The sequence below is a fragment of the Pangasianodon hypophthalmus genome, chromosome 3 (assembly GCF_027358585.1).
Source record: "Pangasianodon hypophthalmus isolate fPanHyp1 chromosome 3, fPanHyp1.pri, whole genome shotgun sequence".
NCBI lineage: Eukaryota > Metazoa > Chordata > Actinopteri > Siluriformes > Pangasiidae > Pangasianodon > Pangasianodon hypophthalmus.
The window spans coordinates 12,148,900-12,166,864 of NC_069712.1; the positions used below are offsets into that span (position 1 = coordinate 12,148,900).

The 17,965-nt window shown below is 39.5% G+C and overlaps 1 protein-coding gene across 4 annotated transcripts in view; it reads right to left on the reverse strand.

Moving 5' to 3' along the window:
- Positions 1–17,965, reverse strand: part of LOC113540195 (inositol polyphosphate-5-phosphatase A) — a 158,388-nt gene that overhangs the window by 3,126 nt on the left and 137,297 nt on the right. For all 4 annotated transcript variants that reach the window (XM_053232839.1, XM_026936509.3, XM_053232840.1 and 1 more), the window contains 3 exons: positions 16,704–16,777; positions 5,738–5,849; positions 263–331 (listed from right to left, as the gene is read on the reverse strand). In XM_053232839.1, coding sequence (XP_053088814.1) covers positions 263–331; positions 5,738–5,849; positions 16,704–16,777 — 255 coding nt within the window. The remainder of the gene's footprint in view (positions 1–262; positions 332–5,737; positions 5,850–16,703; positions 16,778–17,965) is intronic.

Below are 17,965 nucleotides of genomic sequence, written 5' to 3' on the forward strand. Positions count from 1 at the left end.
AGACTCCCAGTCAGACACACAGACTCCCAGAGAGGCAAACAGAGTCTGAGTCAGGCACACTGGCTCCCAGCCAAACTTGCAGTCACAGATTCCCAGCCAAACTTGCAGTCACAGACTCCCAGCCAAACTCCCAGTCAGACTCACAGTCACACAGACTCATTGAGAATTGGCAGCCAGACACATGCTCACAACCATACGCTTGAGGTCAGAGACTTACAGTCAGACTCACACACAGATGCATCACAAAGACAGGGTTACATACCTTGTGGTCCCCCATACAGACATTGGGCCCTATATTGTCATATGTTATTGACTTCTCCTCAGTCTCTGGCTGTGAACAATAAGTAAAAACAAGCGCAAAAAAATAAGTAAAACAGTGCATAAGTAAATGATTACTGCATTTACCATGAAGTCTTAACAGTTTGAACAGACAGAAAAGATTTTGGCATTAGAGCACAAACATGTTGGATATATTGACCCAAATAAATTCCAGATTAACTTGGAATATTGTGAAGTATATTACCTAAAGTGATACACAAAATAACACATGAACCATACCACTTCAGACACATTTCAACAGAAAATTTGTTTTTGATGGAATAAAGATTTACAATTATTGTTATACTGTATATAGCGTATGCATTCACAGAACACCTTTCACTTTTCAGCATAGCTGATTAAATTTAAAGTAGATGTTCCCTTTTGATGTATTCCCAGTTATTATAGCTAAATATCATATACATAGAACGTATATGTATAACAGATGCTCTATGTGTATGATATTTAAGGATAGTAACTGGGAATACATCAGAGTTCCTAGCACCAAAATGTTTCGTCCAAAATGGCTAAAAATGACACATTCAGGTTTAGCTGAAAGAGGGAAAATTCCAAAAGATTAAACACAGCAACCTATTACAAACTGATGCTTGAATAAGTACTTGAGCCTACTTAAGTAATAATAAAAAATATGGCAGTGCATTTGATTTTCAGTTTTCTTTATTTCACACATATTTTCATCTATTGCATAGGTATTAGTATCTGTTTGGGTTAATGTATGTGGTGGATTCCAGCAAACAGCTGGTAACATTCTAGCTGCAGTGAACCACTGAGCCATATCATTAATTGAGACCAAGTTGAGCAAAAAGTAATTTAAGAACAAAATATTAATTTAATATAAATTTGGAGGAGTGAATGCTGTATTTATACTCACTAAGCACTTTATTAGGAACACTATACTAAACCTGGGTACTGCCTCCCTTTGCTCTCAAAACAGCCTCAATTCTTCATGGCAGGGATTTCACAAGATGTCGGAAACATTCCTTTGAGATTCTGGTCCATGTTGACATGATTGCATCACACAATTCCTGCAGATTTTTCAGTTGCATTTTCATGCTGAGAATCTCCCGTTCTACCACATCCCAAAGGTGTTCTACTGGACTCATATCCGGTGACCGGGAAGGCCACTGAAGAACACTGAACTCACTGTCATGTTCATGAAACCAGTTTGAGACGACTTCTGCTTTGTGACAAGGTGCATTATCATGCTGGAAGTAGCCATTAAAAAATGAGTAAATTGTGGCCATGAAGGGATGCACATGGGCAGTAACAATACTCAAACAGGCTGTGGCTTTCACACGATGATTGGTATTAACAGGCCCAAAGTGTGCCAAGGAAACATTCCCCACACCATTACATCACCTCCACCAGCCGGGACTGTTGACACAAGGCAGGTTGGGTCCATAGATTAATGCTGTTGGTGCCAAATTCTGACCCTACCATCTGTGTGCCTCAGCAGAAATCGAGAATCATCAGACCAGGCTACGTTTTCAACTATCCAGTTTTGGTGAGCCCACTGCAGCCTCAGCTTTCTGTTTTTGGCTGACAGAAGTGAAACCCAACATGGTCTTCTGCTGTTGTAGCCCATCCGCCTCAAGGTTCAACGTGTTGTACATTCTGAGATACTTTTCTGCTCACCACAACTGCATAGAGCGGTGATATGAGTAACTGTCGCCTTTCTGTCAGCTCGCACCAGTCTGGCCATTCTTCACTGACGTCTCTTATCAACAAGGTGTTTCCGTCCACAGAACTGCCACTCACAGGATGTTTTTTCTTTAATGCACCATTTTGAGTAAACTCTAGAGACTGTTGTGCTAGAAAATCCCAAGAGATCACAAGTTACCGAAATACTCAAACCAGCCCGTCTGGCACCAACAATCATGCCACAATCAAAATCACTGAGATCACATTTTTCCCCCATAATGATGGTTTATGTGAACATAAGCCGAAGCTGCTGGCCCCGTATCTGCATGAGTTTATGCATTGCACTGCTGCCATATGATTGGCTGATTAGATAACTGCATGAATGAGCAGGTGTACAGGTGTTCCTAATAAAGTGTTTCGTGAGTGTAATGGATATTTTGAATAGAAAAAATACAGGCAATTAAAATATATCAGTATAACATGGTCTGTCTCTGACAGTTCTATTCAATCAAATAACAGAAAGCTTGTATAATGTAGATTGCAGTTTCCAACCGGAACTAAAAGCTTTTTGAATACACACACTCAGACTCAGAACATTACAGTCGACCTATCTGTGAATGCTGAGGTGTGCTCAAACAGAGTGATAAAAAAAAGAGGGCTTTCGAAGCACAAAATTCATTCTGAATGAACTTCAAACCAATAATATAGGAGCATACAGGTCATCCTTGCACTATGATCCGATAACACAAACACACACCCACCCCAAACACACACACACACACACACACACACACACACACACACACACACACTAATTCTACCTTTCCATCTCAGGCTACGCTTCAACATTCCCATTTGTGCGCTAGGGGGTTTTGCTACCAGTGGCACAGATACATTCATCAAAAAGATACTTGATAATTTACAAAGGCAGCATAAAATTGTGGATTTTCGGCCTGCGTAATCTTTAGACAGATAAACAAATTACGGTAGGGGCCGGGGCTGCGGTGACGCGCACGCTTCACCGAGCCTTCATTACGGTGCAGAGCGCGGAAGCTCCTCAACCCGCCGCTGCAGGCAAACCTTCAGCGTGTTAGGGCTCGGCAAGCAGAAAATAACACGGCACAGAGCTAACGGAGCACGGCATGATCGATGACGCTGCGCACAGCTCTGTTTACGGGTCCATGTCTCAACAATCTGTACCACTTCTGCCTTCGAGAGAGGGAGGGAGATGGAGAGAGTTACATAGGGAGACGGCATGAGTGAGAAAGAAAGACAGAGGTATAGGGTAAGAAATTGAGGGATAGAAAGGTTGAAATTAAGGAGAGATTAAGAAATGGAGAACTACAGACCAACAATGAAAGGAAGAAAGAAAGAGAGAGCTAGAGGCCAAAGAAAGGAGACAGAGAGAAAGACTCAGCACCCCATAAGCTTATGTAATCTAATAAAGGATATCTAAATGAACTACTAATGAAGTGTGTTTGAGTTCCTTAATGGGTATTAAGAAAACAAAATGTGATGTTAACTGGCTGGTGCTTTGCACATGTCTTTCTCTAAAGGGCTGCCTGTTCCGTGTGTGGGAGAAAAAGAAAGAGAAAAAAAAAAAAAAAAAAAAAAACAGCCCAAAAGCCAGCCTAATATGCTGCTCCCTCCAAAAGCCTTTCCACTGCTCTTGTCCATCCTTATCATGGCCAAATGTACTGTAATATTAACAAAGTAACATCACACAATACATTTTTTAAAAAGTGTTATTACAACCAGTTTCTTTAAACTGTTCTTTCACCAAGGTCCTAAAATGGTATCATATTATTCCTTTTATTGTCACAAATAAAGAATAGATATCTGAATGAATAGGATAAACTAAGTCAATTGATAACCAGCAGTAACTGCAATAATAAATACACAACATATATTTAGAGAGTAAAAGGAACCTAGGGTTAATGTTAAAACAGACCCAATAGTTACGTGAATAAGACATTAGACATTTCTGTGGTGATTTGAGTGTGTGATTATCTTTGGGTCAGTTTGGGACAGAATTTGACTCTAAGAAAATTATTTCATTTGAATAGAGATTACTTAATGTAATGGTTCACCCGGTCGGTAGTTGTTGTATGATAGGGGAGAGCTAGCTAATCAAAGGGAACTGACAGACTAAACTTTTTGGGGGGAGGGGGGAGAAAATCATGTAACAATGCAAACTACTTGACTACTGCCAAACATCGGAGGCAAAGCTGCTCTTTTTCCACATCTGTTAGAAATGCCTGAGATCAAGACGAGAAAGCAAATGGAGTGAGAGATGGGATGACAGAGACTCCATTCAGACTTGGTATGAACATCTGTCTCATGTGCTCGGATCACAAGTGGACAGGTGGACAGCAGTAAGTACAGGTCTGAATGAGGTCAGATGGCGTCTGTGATCTAATCACTCAGACCACTTGTAGAGATGGTCTGGAACATTGTACATTTGTATTTGAAATGTTTTGTGGTGTGGTTCATATCTGGGTTGATTTTCTAGTCCAAGACTTGGGTGTTTAGCCTACACTGGTTATATCACTATATTAAAACCTGCACTATCAGCCATGAGAAGTGTCCTCTCTTTATTTATGACAATATATGAAATAATACGAGACAATTTTAGAAGCTTGGTGAAAGACATGCTTAAGGAAATGACATGTCTTTATTACTGCTTCATTAAGAAATACTGTATGATGTTACTTTTGAATATTACAACTCATTTTATGACCGGACTTGATGTTGAGCTTTAAAATACTTGTAGTTTATAGGGTTTGAAAGGGGAATGTTTTAAGTTTGGCATTTTCATTTAACCACACAGTCCGTGGACTGTGGCACGGACAGTATGAGTAAAGCAGTTTTATCAAACAACCTGAGTGTCCAGTAGTTTAATTACAAAACAATGATCGACTGCTAAATATGAACAGTTTGTTTGAGTTTATTGGGCTGCTTTTTTATTGAAGTGATATTGGGTTGCTTTTGGCAGATCTGGCAATCCTTCTAGTTATGAAATTATTATTAGCGGTCCCTAAAGATGCATTTGTGGTGCATGGAAATAACAGGTGTGAATGGCCTTCCGTCTCAAAGTACACTTGTGAGCAGATCGTGTGAGGTGGATGTTAATGCCAAGTCTAAACCAAGCCAGAGAGAGACAGAGAAAAGGATAGAAGGAGAGAAAAGGAGTTTACTGTTCTAGTACATCTGAGAGCAGCTCTTGGCCTGGCTGGCTGCAAGTTGACTCAGAGAGAGCAGCCAGAGTAACAGAGATCTGCCCAGCTCGATGGAGACTTATGAAGCTTTATAAAGCAGACATGCGTGCCTGGCACTCTATGAGAGCAGGCCTGTATATTCTGCCAGTGTGGACAATGAGCTTTGCATGGCAGATGAAAGTTTACATATTCAGCACCCGCTCCATCTGTGACCCTGGCACAGCATAAACTACCGGTGAGAGATGGAGAGAACACGGATAGAAATGTGGGAAAGTTGATGGATACGGAGCTAGAATTAGCAGAGATGAGGACCAATAACTGGTCACACTAAACCGCTTGACTTAAACTCTTTAAAAAAAAAATAATAAAAAAAAATCACTGCATATTTTTTATATCAAGTTCCCCACAGAGGATTTGTGTTTAACAGCCTAAACATCTATCTTTAAAAAATCGTGTGGTGCAGTTTCATTTTTCATACGCTCTGTGAGTTATGCATGGTGTAACTGTATGAATGGGGATTTAATTTAGGCTGGACTGACCTTTACAACCAGGTCTTTGGCAGAAGAAGACATGAGGATGCGGTCACACCAGGCAGGGCATCGCGTATTCATGTACTGCTTCCCCTGACTGCTGTCCTCACTGTACGGGTAGCTACGGACACACAAACGACAAGATTGTACACAGAAGCCACAATGCACAGGTCATGTCATGAATTTTAGATACCACACATCATCTTCAAATAACAACTGCATAAAAGAAATTCATCAGACACTAAATTCTTACACACACAAAAAAATTCGGCCTAAAAAAGGAGTGGAAATAAAACAGAAAGAGGTTTTAACTTAAAGGAATTGTGGAAAAGCACATTGTTCCTTAAATGCAGTCAATCAGGAATAGATTTTGGTGTCCTTTTCTATTTTTGGATTAGAGGCTAACAGGCTACAAAGTAAGTGAAACTTATGACCAGCCACTTATAACAAACCATCGATTATTAAGTGATATCAATTAGGCTTACACAAGTGATCTATAAAAATAAATGCAAACTGCATGAAGCTGAAAACTGTAGTGACAGGCAGTTCAAACGTAAAATACCTTGATGTGAATTATATCCGAATACTTTCTGAAATACTTACAGTATATAACTATATAAAAAGAATCTAATTTGAGGCAAGTCTGTAATTGTTGGCACACAGTTTACATTCTAGTTATTTAGAGTAATATGCTTCCATTACTTATACTTGTTCAGGGTATCTTCATGTATTCGCAATTTTAATTAATTCCCTCTGAGATAATTTTAATGCCTAAAACAATAAGAGCAACTCTTGTCATGTGATATTTCTCAAATTATAAAAACAAATTTAAGCCCTCCATGGTTCATATGATACGTAAAAGCCATTTAATGTCTTTATTTCCAGAAAATTGATTTATTGCTTTCTTATCCTTTAGCTTTAACTTGCCAACACCTTGTTATTTCATTATCTGTATCATAATCTGCATTGTTCCATCAGCTGAATCACATTTTGGCAAAACTTTGTATAAATTAGAAATTCCCACAAACTGTTCCAAGAGATAAGAAAATCAGTTGCAGGAAAAGATGTACAACTGGCAGGCAACCAAGGAGACCAGCAGAGCTGCTGTATGGATGAGGTGGGTCAAAACAGGAAGGCAAAAAACAGTGGATTTATGGGACAAGCAACTGTACAGATTGTACGTTGAATAATTCCTTTTGCACATTCACTGATAGCTCGTGCAGATGATTCTAGTTAAAAGGTGCTAGTTTCTTGTGTAAACGTAACTACAGAGAAACTGAAAGTGTGTGTGTATACATGCTTTTCATTAATCATATCCTAGTAAACAGTGTATTAAAATGAATGAACCGAATCAGAATTTCACTGACCAAAGCTCCAGCACTCCAGCTGCTAGGACACAGTCACTTGCTTAGACCAACTGACCAGAAAAGACACACAATATCACACAGGCTGCTCTGATGAATCCCCTCATTTAACTAAGGAGAATTGGCTCAGTAAACAGAGACCTGGCAACAGCTCATCCCATGCAGCCCGGGTCCTCCACAGCTGCCACTTAGCACTCCATCGCTCCGGCCAGCTCCATGGTGATGGCAAACTCGAGAGGGTCAGGGGGCAGAAGCGGGCAGAGCTGCTTAACGCACATCCGGCTAACACACAGCCCCCTGACCGGGTGGGCAAACACAAGCCGGTTGGGGGGCTTTGCACAGGGCCCGGGCGCAATTAGCATTGATGGCGCTTTAAACATGTGGAAATGAAGGAGTGTTTTGGTATGTTAAAGAGGTGCTAAAGAGATGATTCGCTGGATGAAAGAGCTGAGGAAGAAAGACAGAGTGCATGATACAGGAGGATAGAGAGAGGGGAAAGGAGGATAAAAAGGGATAGAGATGCAGAGTGTGGGAATTTGGGCGGGTAGCATGGGGGGGAGGGGGTCTTCAAAGTAACCACAGTGCAGCCTTTCTTCAGGACGGACCACACAACCGAAACAGGAAGTATCAGGAGCAATCACTGAGGCTGATCAAGCAGCAATGGCTAAAGAACTGAAAAGCACGATGGTAAAGTTAGACTAGAGCAGAGAGGTGCCTGTTAAAGGTAAATCAGCAGATATGGAACATCACCACCCCAAAATATGCCTAAAAGTTCATTTGGTAATACTTCATTTAGGTTACAAAGATTTAAAAGAAAGTAAAAATAGAAAGTCTATTCAATCTTTCAAGTCTAAATACAAATCTGTACATAACTTCAACTGTCTGGTTTGGTTCACAGGTATTTTAAACTCAGACTTTTTTTTTTTTTAACACAACAGACTTTTGTGCCTTTCTGTAGTCTGTGTGTAATTTGTATTTGTGTATTGCATACTTTTATGCTACATTACAATTATGCGGACAGTTGCCTACTAAGAAAATATTGTACATCAATCATGTGAATAAAGTTAATAAAACATGGCTATCACATTTAAGATATAAATATTTCTTAGTTTTACTTTCACTAGTTTTAAAAGAATACTGTAAAGTTTAGATGATTATGACAAATGATAATTTAAATGTTTCTCTGCACTGAGAAAAGAACTGAGAAATCTCAATCTAAATGCAGCTGCTGAATTCATACATACATTCATACATTTGTTCATCTTCAGTAATCACTTTATCCTAGTCAGGGTTGAGATCTGCTCAAGACCACACTGCTCAGGATCTAGCCCTATCCCGTTAGTACTGAGAATTCATCGAGGACAGGACGCCAGGACATCGCACACACACATTCACACACTCATTTACACGTAGGGGCAATTTAGCATAACCAGTCCACCTACCGGCACGATTTTGGACCGTGGGTGGAAACTGGAGAACCTGGTGGAAACCCACGCAAACACAAGGAGAACATGCACAGACAGTAACCCGAGCTCATGATCATACTGGGAACTCTGGAGCTGTGAGGTGGCAAAGCTACCCACTGTGCCATAGTGCTGCCCAATTTTGTAAATAAATATTTAAAATGAAAATCCAACAAATAAATACGTAAATGAAACATTAATTAAATAATCCATGTTCATACACTCCTTTATCAGAATTTTATGAGAGGGATTTTGTTTAAATGTCCACTTATGTAAGCGGCACTCTAGATTTTCTCTCTCTCTCACTCACACTCACACACGTACACACACACACACACACACACACGCACGTGCATGCTCAGTCAGATAGAGCTGATCTAGATTACACTGCTCTAATGCAACAGCAAACAGCGGTTCAGTGCAGTAGGGCGAGGTGATGGATGTGGGTGATTAGCACACACAAACGTATCTGCCAGAGTAAACGGCCGGCCTGGGCGTGCGAACCGGAGACCGTCAGCCGCTATCAGGCCCTTATTGCCCATGGCAAGACTAATTAGGCTAATTAATGGGGCCTCTGCGATAAACTCAACAACCATCCACCTGTGTGTGTGTGAGAGAGAGAGAAAGATGCAGAGCAACAGGTTGCTGTGTGCAGTAGCAGTATCTATAGGAACACTTTAAACAATAGCGCAAACAATAGCCTGATAAGCTACCATTACAGTTCCTTAAAAAGTAGGTAAAAGTCATGAATGTATGGAGATAAAGTGGCATCTGTGTGTGTTCCAGAGGGATTCCACACACAGCTCTGAGGTTCAGGCTCTAATGAGACCTCTTCTTCCCTCAGCTCCCCAAAGCACTTAGTGATTCCTCTCTGACAGTGACTTTAATGTCTGACTGACTCCTGACATTATTGCTCTTAATGTCACTGTCTTAGACCTGCATGTCTGAGCAGCATGGGGACAAGAAGTGTGTGTGTGTGTGTGTGTGTGTGTGCCTCCATGGCAATTTTTTTTTAACTGTTACACATCCTATCAGATCCATTATCTTGTTCTACATAATGACAAATAAGTGACAAGCCAAACAAAGGCGCATTGAGACGGACTGTGTGTAATCAGGGCAATATAAACTGGTTAATACAGACAGGAAAAGGCAGGCTGATAAGAGACAAGCTATTAATGAATCAATGTTAGGGGTCATAAACAGTATTTAAAGATGGAAATCACCTGACCTGTGCTGTGCTTGGATTGGTAGGAGTTACTAGTGCTGTTAGTCAAAGGCAGAGCTGCAGAATAAGACTGAAACTCATACTGAAAAGTAGTGTTTGTTTGCTGTCGTCAGTGGAGTGAAGAGAAAACAATAGAGCCAGAGAACACAAGTGTAAACACAAGGGATGTGACCGAATATGAATACATTTATTCTGAATGAACAGATAATGTGTTCTAAACAGAAACAAATAGAGATTTTAATAGCAGGTGCAGTATTATTTTTTTTTTTTTGTCCAGTGTCAGTGGTTTGCTCCACTGGTTGAGGCCGATTATGAACTTGAGTCATGTAGCTGAGGTTGAGGTACAGTAGAAGTTCAAAAGTTCAATAAAGTTATGTTCTGCAAATTTCTATTTTTGTTATATCTTGTGAATGAAAAGTGACTTACTTTTCCAGCAGTCCACAGTGATAGGGTTTAAAATTAAATTAAATTAAAAATATATTTGCAGGACTAAACAGATACAGATGTCACATTTTTCTTCACAAAAAAGTCACTACCTAGTGTGCTTCTGTCAGTGTCACATACATTTACCTAACATTTAAAATAATAGATTAAATAATAACGCAAAATAACAAAAGCCATTTTAAACCATTATCATCATCTCTGTACCACAGTAGATCGTAAAAATAGTCAAAATATTCTAAATGCCTGTAAAACTACTAAAATATCCTCAGAACTTCTACACCTTCACCATATTTATAAAAATCATCTAGATATAATGTATATGCCTGAATATGCAAATTGGAAATTGCTACGTTTTCCTACCTTCTGAAATAGCTAGCTCACAGGGGGCAGGGTTGCCATCTAACAGCTCGAGAGTTCACAATTCAATCCTGAGCTCGGGTTACTGTCTGCGTGAAGTTTCATATGTTTCCCCTGTGTCCGAGTGGTTCTCCACTCTCCTACTGCTCTCAGGTGGACCAGCTATGCTAAATTGCCCCTAGATGAGAATAGGTGTCTGAATTTGTATGTTCATGATGTTTTGTGATGTACTGGCATCCTATCCAGGGTGTATTCTGGGTTTATTCCCAGGCTCTGTATCCATCGTGACTCTTACCAGGATAAACCAATTACTAAAGATGAATGAATGTTAACAAAGTCAACCCAAACATAAATCTACACAATCAGAATCAGACATCAAAGACGTGTTAACCATTTAAAAATCACATTTTTAAGTGTAGGGTTACATTAAGAGCTTACAAAAGCACTACACAGACCATAACTATCCTTAACAAAGCTACTCTCAAGCTTGTCATTAACCTTTGTCCATGACCCATGTGCTAAAACAAAGATTCCCTTTCACAGGGACTAACACAAACATCTTTATGTTCATTTGACCAAAACATGCCACTGAGGGCTAATAGATAGTCCTATGCTATTCACTGTAAAGAACTGTAATGATTAATGTCATGGCACTTACGCTTCAACAACGTCATTCAATCGCTGTCCACATGCTGGAGGACAATAGTCCAGATATCTTGCCAACATGCCTGTCCAGCTTTATTAAACATCTTTGACATGATTGCACTGGAGTGAAAAGGAACATTTCAGTGTGTTGGTGGTAAAAATAAATAGCGTGCTTCACACTTATGCACATCAGTGCATTGGAGAGCTGCCCGTCCATGGGTGACGTCACTCAATAGTTTCACAGGGAGACTGGTGGGAATTGGGGGCGGGGGGTAGGGGCATAAGAGCAGTGAGATGGATGGGGTTTAGGCTGTTACACAGATAGGGACAAACCATGACGGTGACATCACCTCCCAGTGTCCTTACAATGTCAAAAAACAGATTGACAAAACCATCCCACTATTACAAAACAGCCTGCAGTCAGAGTATACAGCATGATTCACAATTTCAACCTTTTTGCAGCCAGGTATCCATTTTCAGTGTAATAATTGTTAAGCATTAAATTAGAAAATAAGCAATTTCATACATGAAACAGTTTAGTGTGATTAGTATGATACGAAACCACTGAATTCAAGTGACCAGTAAAACTGTCAGTTATAAGAGTTAAAAGATATATCAAACTTTAATGTCATATATTAATCATAATGTCATTAAAAAATGTGTGTTGTGGCCCTTCACATACTGAAACTGATTTAAAATTTGAAATATATTTATTTATAGCATTTAAGGTTACGCCCAAAAGTTCAAAAGGAAGACAGTAGATTTAAAGATTTCATTCTGACTGCATCACAGGAGCTTCACAGACATTTTAAGAACCCGGTATCTGATTTCACCCTGAACTGAGTAGACGCATGTCCGCTATAGCACATCGATATCCAACAACTTGATCAAAGCCTGAAAGGTTTTAGGCAAACTGTTTCTTTTTACCACTGAGATTGTTAAACCGGCTCCTTACCTAGCATGGTCTCTAAAGGGAGACAGCCAAGGCAAGATTAAAGAGTAAACAAAAACATTTTCATGTCATTTTGGTGAAATATATTTATGGTTTAAAATTGAGGTGTCAAAGTAAGTAACAGGCAGGAAAGAAAAAAAAAATTGGCCAAAGTCAATTTTTTCAGAATTTTTGTCTGTTTGACAGAATTTAGATGCTGGTCTGACAGCTTTTCCCAGACCACCAGGCATATATTATAACTTATTAGGTCCTAAATCTATTTTAATGCCATTTGACAGTTCCAATATAGACTGCATTTACCTCCTGGTTATACATCAGAGATTTGGGGTTCTCTTGAACCCCACTTTAAGAATGTGAGACACATTCTTAACATATACAGCAAATCTGGGTCTACATTCCTGGTGGCTGCCTAAGTAAGACATGCCATATTTATTGGTAAGTACTGTGTACATCAACTCTGGAACACTTTCTCAACACAGCAGAGGCCCAGAAAACTCCTTATGAACTCTACTGCAGCAAGTATGGATACACTAGTTGGATACACTACTAAATGGATTGTTTATATTTCCTCATTTATTATAATACTAATAATAAACTGCATGCTTTGTTCATTATTGTAGTAAAAATGTCAATCAATAGCAAATGTTTTTGACTTACAGTACTAAAAATGATGTGAGCTTCTTTTGAGACCTATAATGTGACAATACTGTAGTTATTTCAGAAATTATGAAATTAAAAAAAAAGTCTTGGTAGTGAGCTCAGATTTTATGGACCATAATTTATTTTCAAGGCTTTTTCCCGGGTTGCTTAGACTTGTCTAAACACTGGAGGTTTACTCGTTCAGCCTTTCAGGTGCCTAACATGCCAAACCTCAAACTGAGCTGAGAGCCAACGCCACACTGCTCTGTCTATGCCCACATGGCTGGAAGGCATAGAAAGTACAAATCACAATCAGAATTGAGCCATTGAGTTGAGGTCACACTGCAAAAGAGTCACTTTGCAGCTCATCCTCATGCAGCTGTGCATTTTGAGAGATGTATGCTAAAGTGTTTGGTGCTACACCACTCATGCCTGTTCTTATCATCAGTAAATGGTGAAAACATAACAGTAGGTCGCCTCTGACCCCTGCTGGTCTCACCTTAAGACCCTGAGCTTGAGCTTTATACTGCCTGTCTAGACTTGGCAAACAAAAAGACACGGGCCTGGAGCCAGCCGCTCAGTGAAAACATATTTCTCTGTGCACATATCCATCTGCCCCGCTTGCTCTCTCTCTCTCTTTCTCTCTCACAAGCGTGCGTGCACTTTCTCTGTGAAAGGACCTTTGAATTGGAATTAGAAAAGAGCGGCATCCACAGGTCTCTCGTGTCCATTTCCCGTAACCCAGTTAGTGCGGAAATAAATAGAAACTGCTTCCTACAGGTTCTCATTATCCTCTACGTTCCCCCAGGCCAAATTTTCCATTCAATTTCCCCATTGATTTTACATAGAGAAGACTACAATAAAATCATGCAACTCTTAAGCTAACTGCGTTCCTTGTGGATCAATCACAATATGTCATTACAGAAAGCTAATAAGAGCAATAACAGAGATTACTACACTGGTATGGCTGTAAAACAGCACTCTCTGCAGCACTGGCATGCATCAGTGCCCAAGACTGGGGTTTCAGCAGACTTTGAACTTTTAGTCAATTATTAACACCCATTTCCTTTTAGATTTGTTTTGCATATGAGTCATATCAGCTTTTTATCTGCTCTGATATACAATCATACACAATCGCAATCATACATGCATTTTCATATGGTTCCAGTGGACGTCCGTGTGTGCATTTGAGTCATTATGTGCATGTGAGTATGCAAAGTGTTTTTGTACGGAATAAATGAAAGTGTGTGCGTGTGTGTTTGTTCCACAGCTGATTGGCGCAGTCGGTCTGGCTCCAGCACCAATGTTGGCGAGAGAGGGCCAAATTCCACACTCTCATGCCTCAGTACTTAGCCTTGTCAAGGGCCAAACACACATGCACACACACGGCCTAGGTCCTGCTCTGTGAATGTGCACCTTGTAACACATTCTTTAAACAACAACTCACACACAGTGTGTGAACAGACAAGGAGCAGAACACATGTCTCCTGCTCTGAGGTGTCAGTGTTATGAGGATGAGAGCAGCCATGACCTGGAGAAGGATCACCATGCAGTGGTTGTACAAAAGTCCACGTGAAGAGCGCATTGATTGACTGTATAAAACACAAACCTTTTTTATTAAAATTGCACATCTACTAAAAACAGTCCACTTATACTAAATGTCCTTGTGAGCAGATACTATAACAAAAGTATTATTAGTTCTTAAAATCATTTAACTACAGTCAGTACTAGAGCTGTGAAGTGTACTTGAATTTAAATTAGTTAAAAGATCTAGTTTTTAAATGCATTTGAATATGAATTTAAATACTAATCAGCCTATATTAGTATTATATCACTACAGACATTAGCAGTAGTGCTCTGCTGTGACTACACCAGGGAAGGAAAAAATAAAAAAAGTCTTAATGTTTCAGATTAATTTCGTCTATCAACCCAAGTAATGTGCTCTTGTTACTTATATTCAGTTTGATATTATTACATTTCCTAGGAAAATATAATCTAGCTTCTACAACTTTGTTTTTTTTTTGCCCTGAGTTTGTTATGATTATGGCTTCCTATTCACAACACAGGCTCACTACATAGGCTATTACATAATTATTATGTATTATAAAAGCCTTGTAGAACCTATCTACCTGTATATGCCCAACATAATATCTGAGATTTGTTTGTTTTTTTTAATGAAAAAAATGATTATTATTTGCATGTACTAACCCTTATACATAGGGAAGGGCTAGAATTAGGGTTAGGATTACAGAAACTGAGACTGTGATTCAGTCACAATACAAAACAGTGACTAATAAATATCTGTTTTAATTGTAATTTAGTTGTAATTGAGTTAGCTCAATATTTTTGCTGAATATTTCGCTCAATATTTTTAATATATTATATTAGAAAATGAATAGATAATTTAAAAAAGAAATAAATGCCATAAATGACATGCCTAAGTTTACAGATTGGGGTTTCTAGCATGTGCGTGTAGGGCAAAGCAGATACAGCTGAGAATGAGGTGATTGAGAAGAGTGTGTGTGTGTGTGTGTGTGTGTGTGTTTGTTGTTCTATGGCCCTGTGCAATAACCTCACAGATGGTCAGGGGTGTTTCAGGGCTGTCCATGTGATGGAGAACAATCACTGAATGCTTGATTGCTCAAGAAGCACCAGGCGCATCTGACAGGAGATGGGTGTTCAGCGTTCGCACACGCGCACGTCTGTGTGTGTGTGTGTGTGTATGTGTGTGTGTGTGTGTGTATGTGTGTGTGTGTGTGGGCTGTTTAAGTTTAACTAAGCTGTGTCTTTACTCTCACCTCTGACAATAATGTGGCTTGTACCAGACACTACTTGCATCAAATCAAATTTTATATACTCCTTAATGGCTGTGGATTTTTGATTCATCACAGGCAGCGGCGCGAGAGGATCATTTGCATCCTCTCCTCGCACTTCACCATTTCTCAGAGTGTGCCAGATGATTCAGGATTATATACTGGAGACAGATGAGAGCAAAAGTCACACAGTGTAAAAGCCCCATAAATCCACCTGTCACTTATGCAAAGCCATGTAAATGGAGTTAGCTGATTAAGACACAGACGTTTAAAGATACACACGTATGCCGCACACACTCATACACACCCCCAACGGCCCCTCCTCACATGAGCTAGTGGAGCAGTTTATCAAGTAATTATTGTTTGATTACATCGTTTCATTATCTACACTGATTGAGTCAGCGCTGACGCCAAAGGTCAAGCACCATTAGCGGTGCGATGCTTCAGGCTGCTGCGCTGGGAGCTTCTGCCCCCCTGCTGCCTTTCTGAAAGGCCTAATTGTACATTCATTTGTTTGAAGAAGAGGACACACAGAGAATGACTGCAATAGAATATTAATGCTGTTCTGCCTCACATAAGCATTATTAGGCAAAATCAGAGGCATGTTATTTCAGAAGCACTGAGGGGAAAATCTGCTGTCTGTCCATACAAATTACTCAAATGAGATGCCATCAGAAAACAGATACTACCAGTTTGAAAATTCCAGATGTGCTCTAAGAGAGTTTAGGAAAAAAGTATCAACAGGTATTGTCCAACAATATGGATGTACATCATCTAGACTGTGTCCATGCTATGATGCCATTATTTTGTCTCAGTAAGTGATCTCTCGGTGTCCTAACACCAAAACAGTACTCTTCCGTATTTATTCAATTAATTCTCACCTCCTTATAGTTAATTAAATGGCTCTGTGAAAATGATTCAACCAACAGTGAGTTAACAGCATATGGCTGTATTTAATCACCAGGGATACATATACATCATGAAATGAGAGGAGAGGAAGTGAGGATAATAAATCATAATAAAGAAACAGGAAATGAAGAGGAGGTGCAGGAGGATAGAAGAGGAGTTCATACCTGGGAGGAAAGGAGATCTCCAGCTCGTGCAGACGATCCTTAAAGACAGCCTTCTCTTTATCAAACTCTAATAGCTGTGGAGAGAGCAACAGATTTGTAGAGAATTAATTTCATTTTGAATTAAATGAAAAAAAATTAATTATTTTATTTAGCCAACTTTCTGTGCTTGAATGTGATCTCCAGACAAATTAAAATTTATGTTAAAATCTGTCCTTCATTTTGTGGCAGCAATAGCATATACAGTAATGGAAAAAAGAAAGTGCCCCCTCTTCTTCAACTCTATGTTTTTATTTATCAGGGCCTAAATAACAATTGTGTGGTCCTCACCAACTTCTATAAACAAACAAATAATAGCAGGTGACAACAACAACAACAACAAAAAACACAACAGATTTCAATGTGTAGTCATTTTTTCCAAAAAAGTAAACCAACATTCAGAACCCAGTTGGGAAAAATAAGTACATCATTCCTATTTCCACAATCATTCATTAAGAGAGTAATTAAAGGTAAGGTGTCAGTAATAAAATGACCCCAGAGAAGCAATCGTTGCTTCTCATCAATCTGAGAAGGATATAAGGCCATCTCCAAACAATTTGAAATTCACCATTTTACAGTGAGAAGCATTGTTTACAAATTGAGAGCCTTTAAGACACTTGCCAATCTTCCTAGGAGTGGGCATCCCAGCAAATTCAGTCAGTCTGTATAATACCCAGAGATATAAAGAAAAACCCAAGTGCTACATCATGTGATCTACAGGCCACTGTAAGCACATTAAATGTTTATGTTCATGACAATCGGAAAAATATTGAACAAGTACGGCTTTCAACAAAAGTTCTCAAACAATATTCTTTGGACTGATGAGACCAAGGTGGAGATGTTTGGTCATAATGCACAGCACCACGTTTGGGGAAAACCAAACACAGCATATCTCCAAAAATACCTCATACCAACTTTTAAGCATGGCGGTGGAGGGGTGATGATTTGGGCCACAGGACCTGGAAACTTGCAGTCATTGAGACAACAATGAACTCCACTTTAAACCAGAATATTCTTAAGACAAATGTGTCCAGCAGCTTAAGCTGGGCCAGAATTGGATCATGCAGCAGGACAATGGTCCCAAGCACACCAGCAAATCAACATCTGAATGGCTAAAGAAGAAAAAAACAAACCCCATTGAGATGCTGTGGTGGGATCTTCAGCTGTGCATAAACAAATGCCCTCAAACATCAATGAACTAAGGTAATGTTGTAAAGAAGAGTGGG